Genomic DNA, 6,000 nt, shown 5'->3' with positions numbered 1-6,000 from the left:
CAAATGGCTTTTGCCTTTTTTTCACTGGGACCTTCTGGGCATCTGTAACAAAGTCCCATAAATTGGGAAACTTAAACAGCAGAAATGTATTTTTGCACAGTTCTGAGGTCAAGAGTCTGAATTGAGGGTCCCGGCATGCTTTCTCCAAAGTCTAAGAAGACTGTTTTCTCGTTTGTTTTTGGTAGTCCTCGGTGTTTCTTGCTTTGTGGCAATACAATTCCATTCTGCCTCCATCATCCAGGAACTTCTGGAAGGAAATGGTTCCTTCTCCAGGTGAAACTGCGAGGGATGAGTCTCAGGAGGCCACTTGTTAAACAGGAGATTTACCTGGCCGCCTGCAGAGGGGGCGGTGGCAGGTGGGGAAGGTGGCCTCAGGCCTGCGAGAGCTAGGGGCGGAGCAGGAAGCCGGGCTGCTAGGCGCGGGAGGCGGAGCCTGGGGAGCGCCGCAGGTGGGGATCCAGGTGGGGATGAGCCCGGCTCACCTGCGCGGGACCCAGCAGGAGCCTGCAGCCGCGCTGTGCGCCATGAGCAGAAAACAGGGCTTTTTTTCCCGAGACGCAGGGCGTCCGAAGTGGCAGAAGATGACGCTTCTGAAGTGAAAGGGGCCTGAGGAGGGCTGCTATGGGTTCTGAGCTGCCGGTGCCTTGGCTGCTCCTCCTCACCTGGCTCCCAGCAGGTGAGCCGTGGGAAAGGGGGGGCTGGGGGGGGGCACCCTGGGCTCAGTGAGACAGGAAGTCACAGGCACCTGGTCTTGCAGCGGTGGCCACCGGCAGCGCAATGGAGGGCTAGGCCGCGCTCCCGTGGCAGTGGCGGTAGCGGTGGCGCTTGGCACCAGCGCCCGAGGGAGGTGCGGGGGACTGGATCGAGTTTCTGCGTGGGGGAACCTGTTGTTTTCCTCTTTTGTTACTCCGGGCCCTTCCGTAACAGGTGCAACTTAGAAAGCCCCAGAACGTCTGAACTGGTCCCGCATTCGCAGCCTCTTAACACGGAATGAACTGAAAGAAGACAGGAAAAACCATTCTTGAAATCCCTGGTTACTTTTCCCTTTTCATCTTTTACTTGCTTTTAGATAAAAGTTGGCCCAGAAAATGCATTTATTTTCTCCTGGCAAATTATCACATGGTTCTAACATATAAACCTGGGGATCAGGTTAACATGTCCATTCGGGTTCAGTCTGCCCAAGGGTGGACATGCAAATTCTCAGCAACCAGGCCAACCAGAATGAACCAGATTGAAGCCCTGCTTTCAAGGGTAGCCCACCTGGAAAGGTTCATTTTCGGAATTAGGGAGTGCTGGGACTGACTGAAAAGGTTAAGCTTTCTCTGCCATGTCCTAGATGAGAAATTGAGATTTCATTGATTTTTGACCCCAATACTTTGAAGGAGAAATAGCGATGTTAGTAGATGTTGTCCATGAAATGTAACCACAGTTGTTCCGCTGTTTAATGATTAGATTTGGCGTCTGTGATGGCTGAGACTCTGGGAAAGTTACTTAAATGCTCAAAGCCTCCAGTGAGCGAGGCTAAGAGTACATAGGAGTATGTGGAAAGTTTTAATGAGCATAGGACAGCGTACCCAGGGATGTACCTCAGACGGCTGCATGGAAACTTTTAGGACCCCAGCACCGCTCACCTGAGTAGGATGTTGAATGTTGTCTTTATGAACTGTGTTGTACCAGTATATCCAGACAGTGGGTACACTGGCTTCCCAAGCCCAGTGGCTCATTCTCTCAAGGGGTTTGGTTATGTCTAAGAAGTAGTCTTAACTTTACCTCCTGTCTGCCACATTCATGGGTATATATTGGCAGCATGAATAGGTATCCATTTACAAATATCCCCAAATTGCTGTATTCCTAGGGAGACTCCCATTCTCCCTTTCACACTGGTTGGATCTACATGTCTACCTAGCTATCTACTCACGGCTCAGCACTATGGAGGACTGTGTATACTGCACAATTTGCCTCTGGTGCCTCTCACTCACGCAAACCGCACATTGCCTTGCGCGGTTTCCATCCCCCTCTCAGTGAGTAGTGCCTTCCCCTTTACTCAAGTCAGCACCTGTTCATCTCGTCTGTGACTTCTCCTTTCCTCCCACTCCTGGTTACCATCAAAGTCTCTTTCTCTTCGTGTGAAAATCTTTTCTTGCTGAGTCAACCTTGTCCTAGCTCTGACCTTGAGCAAATTACTTGAACTCCTCTGAACTATAAAACAGTGAAATGTCTGACCACGTCCCTCCCCCCATTCTGCACCCAGAAGTGATTTCATTTGTTGTATGAATTAAAGTCAAGAAATATCTAGCTGTGTCTGTAAGAAATATCTAGCAGTCCCCACCCAGGAAATACTGGGTCCCTCCCCATGACCCCACCTCCTTCTTTCTTTTGAAACTAATCTTTCAAAAGGTCTGGCAGACCAAGTTGAAGACTAAATATCCTCTCTTGATCCTAGCATCTACCAACGCCGTAACTTTCAAACTTTTTTTCATAGCTCACCATAAGAAATAGTTTACATGGTGCCTCAGCATACACACACACACACACACATACACACACATAGATTCAGTCAGACATAGCCTTGATGTAGTGTCAATCCATTTCCCATCTCTCTTTTCTCTTTGACCCACATGCCGAATAAAATTTGTTATCTCCTCACTGAAAAAGAGAGTCATGAAAATCTTGTCACTGTCTAATAAAGTAATATCAAATTTTATATCAAAGTTGATACAATTTCAGTAATATTTAAATTCATAGAATATATTCCCAAAGCTCGATCCTTGGGTGGCACAAACCATTTGTGTTCATCTCCCAGCTTAAGTACTGGTGGCTCAGATGCGCCTAGAAGCTCCTCAGAAGAAAGACGTGGTGATCCAATCTGTTCCTATAAACATTATAGACAAGACCCTCCCCCCATACCCACCACCACCCCCGCAGCACCCCCATGGAGCAGTCTCCTCTGCTCTGTAACCCATGGGGTCACCAGGAATCAGAATTGACTAAGCCACAACACGTTTATTTTGGGTTGGTTACCAGGGGATTTTTTTGTTTCTTTGTGATGGTAGCTTGTGTTTCTTTGATTATGGTTTTCAATCCCCAAGTTAATGATATTAAATAGAAAATCTCTCTGTCTCTCTCTCTCTCTCATTGGTCTCAAAACCCACTTCAAACTGTGATATGCAGTTTGGAAAGCCTATTCTAGAATGGTCGTTTTGGTCCATGACCTTGTTCTCTTTGGTTTCCAAACAAGAGCCAAACCAGTCCTCTGATTAGCACCTAAGACCTCAGAGTGGAGAAGGTCAGGTTGCTGTGTCTGGTCTAGGCCCTTGCTCATCAGTGTGGCTTGGGTCTCTGGGGGTCCTCTGAGGTCATGGCATCCTTTGAAGTTTTTGTTTGCTCAGCTCTGTAGAGAACTATTTGTAACTCTCTTAAGTGTTTTCATTTGAAAAGAAATAGAGTTTTAGTATACTCCTGTTCCATGAACACTTGCTCATTGAGAAAAGGCCAGAGTTCAACGTGTCTCTAGACAGGGAAACCTGTGAAAGCAGAACTTAATGGCATTGCCCCTGTTTCCTGCAGGTCTCACAAGTATCTAATCTTGCAGTCTTACCCATTTTTGTCACTCATTTCAGTGGAAAGTGAGTTTTCCTTCTCTCACAGATTTCTGCCTTATACAGGATCTGACTCTCACAGATTTTACTATACAAGTATCTACAATCCTTTCACCTTATTAGTTAATAGTTCTAACTGCTCTCATCCAACCTCAAGTTTATTCTTGGAATAGAAGTTTAACTCTTGCTGCCCCCTCAGTTCTGTAAGGGTGTGTGTCCTTGTGCATTTGTGATTTTTTTTTAAGGTCATAGAGTGGTGGTAGCTTCTAGTTCCACACAACTATGGTGTGGTATACTTCTTCTTTGGGAAATCAGACAGCAGGCCACTAAAGGAAAAGGTTCATAGAAAACCTATACCATAGGTTCCCAAACTCATTTGGTCTACTCTCCCCTTTTTAGAAAAAGAAAAAAAAAATTACTCAGCACCCCCCTATCGATGAAAACCTTTTATACTGCAGCCTATTATCCAGGATAAAGTATAGGTATCTGCTTTTGCAGATCCCCTGGATGGTTCCAGTGCCCCCCACCTGCACCCCAGGGGATGGCATCACCCAGTTTGAGAAACAGTGACGTAGACCCATCGTTTTCTTTAGGTGTGTGCGGATGTGCAGAGAGTTGGGGCTGGAGATGTGGCGATCACCCTGAAGACTCGATTACATTTTGTCAAAGTTGTTGATAAGTGGAGTATCTCAAGATGAAGGGGGTATGGATGGTGGGTGGGAGACAGCCCACTTGGCTTCTTCCTTGCCCCTGTGTGTTTCTTGAAGTACTTCCTCAGAATCCTCATGCCTCACTGGACTCAGACAGAGGTCAGTTCTGACTTCGGCTCTCTCTTCCTGGACAGCTTTACAAAAAAGGAAACCTGGGCCCAGGGAACTCAAGCAATTTAGGCTGGCATAATGAAGTTCGTTTGAGAGCTGGGACCAAAACCCTGTTGCTTTCCCCTCCCGGTCTACTGTTCTGTTCCCTATTTTTGTACATGGAGCATGCTTGTTTTGCTTAGTGTAGTCTGGTATGCAGAAATAAAAATAGTTGCCTCCTGGGTGTCTAACTAAATGCTAATTAAGAAGCACCTCACCCAACAACAATGAAGGGGAATGTGATGTCGGGTGATTAGTGAATAGTATACCTGGCTCTCTTTCAGCATAATAATTTATCTCATTGTTGGAAGTCCTCGAGGGAGAATAAAATTATCTGCTTTAAGAATTGGGAAGACAGAGCTTGTCTTGTCTTTCCCCAGTGTTTATTTGTGGATCTCCCAATCTGCAAGTCTGGTCAGGTGGGGTCAGAGAAAAGCAGCTTGGACACTTTCAATCCCCATCCCTGGTTAGTCACTGGATTCTGTTGCTTTTTCCCAGGATCAGCCCCTTCTTTTTTATTCCAGATGTGGAATGTGCAGCAGCCTCCATAAAGCATTTTAACCATCTCCTTGCCTCCAGGCCAGTCTCTTCTCTGTCTGCCTCCAACAATGCTCTACAATAGGCTAACCTGCCTATGTAAACTTTCCACCTTCTCTCTAATCCTCCATCCAGGAACCACCGCTAACTCCCAATGACTTCTAAGATAGACCAAAGCCTTTGTTTAGAATTCAAGGCTCACAAATTCTGCTGATTCTGACCTCATCAATTGGACAAACTTGTCCCTGATGATATGGACCATGGTCTTATTGCAACCCTCTCCCCTCATACATACCTCTCCTCTTCCTTGCTTTTTGTCTACTACATTAACATTACTTTCACATTTATTTTCTGGATTTTTAGAGCACTTTTCATTTGTCGCAAGCAGTTAATCCTTTTTTGCATGGCTTTATTTGTTCTTTGACTGTGCAAATATTGCATACTATGTGCAAGTCTTTGTGCTGACAAACAAAGTAGACCTTGCTCTGGGCCTCGTGGCTTATGGTTTAGAAGGGAGTTGAGCTCTTCTGGCCCTTGGTGCTCTGGGAGCTGCAGATTTTGGTGCAGACATGGCCAGGTCCAAGAACCACACCACACACACCAATCCCAGAAATGGCACAGAAATGGCATAAAATAAAACCCTGATCACAATGATACAAATCTCTTAAGGGGGTGGGCTCCAAGTTCCTGAGGAACACACACTTCACCAAGAAGTACAAGAAAGGCCTGGAGAAAATGCAGGTCAACAACGCCAAGTCCATAGCTGCTCACACCGAGGCCATCAAGGATCTTGTGAAGCCCATGGAGGTCAAGGCCAAGATCCCAATGGGCATCAACAGCAAGCTCAGCCCACTGGCCTACATCGCCCACCCCAAACTTGGCAAGCGGGCTCGGGAATGTATTGCCAAGGGTCTGAGGCTCTGCCAGCCCAAGGCCAAGGCACAAAGCAAGGCTGACGCTCTAGCCAAGGTCTCGACTCCAGCAAAAACTCCCAAAGGTGCCTA

General features: G+C 46.6%; 1 protein-coding gene across 2 annotated transcripts in view; it reads left to right on the top strand.

Moving 5' to 3' along the window:
• The first annotated feature begins 481 nt into the window (after window positions 1-481).
• ILDR1 (immunoglobulin like domain containing receptor 1) overlaps window positions 482-6,000 on the top strand; it is a 40,589-nt gene continuing 35,070 nt past the window's right edge. For both annotated transcript variants that reach the window (XM_045287606.1, XM_045287605.1), the window contains exon 1: window positions 482-676. In XM_045287606.1, coding sequence (XP_045143541.1) covers window positions 622-676 — 55 coding nt within the window. In that variant the 5' untranslated portion in view covers window positions 482-621. The remainder of the gene's footprint in view (window positions 677-6,000) is intronic.

Source organism: Echinops telfairi, unplaced genomic scaffold (genome assembly GCF_000313985.2).
Source record: "Echinops telfairi isolate 266 unplaced genomic scaffold, ASM31398v2 ScPeMD7_17;HRSCAF=63, whole genome shotgun sequence".
Classification (NCBI taxonomy): Eukaryota; Metazoa; Chordata; class Mammalia; order Afrosoricida; family Tenrecidae; genus Echinops; species Echinops telfairi.
Note: the sequence above shows the minus strand (reverse complement) of the source record. Positions and strands in the feature narration are given on the sequence as shown.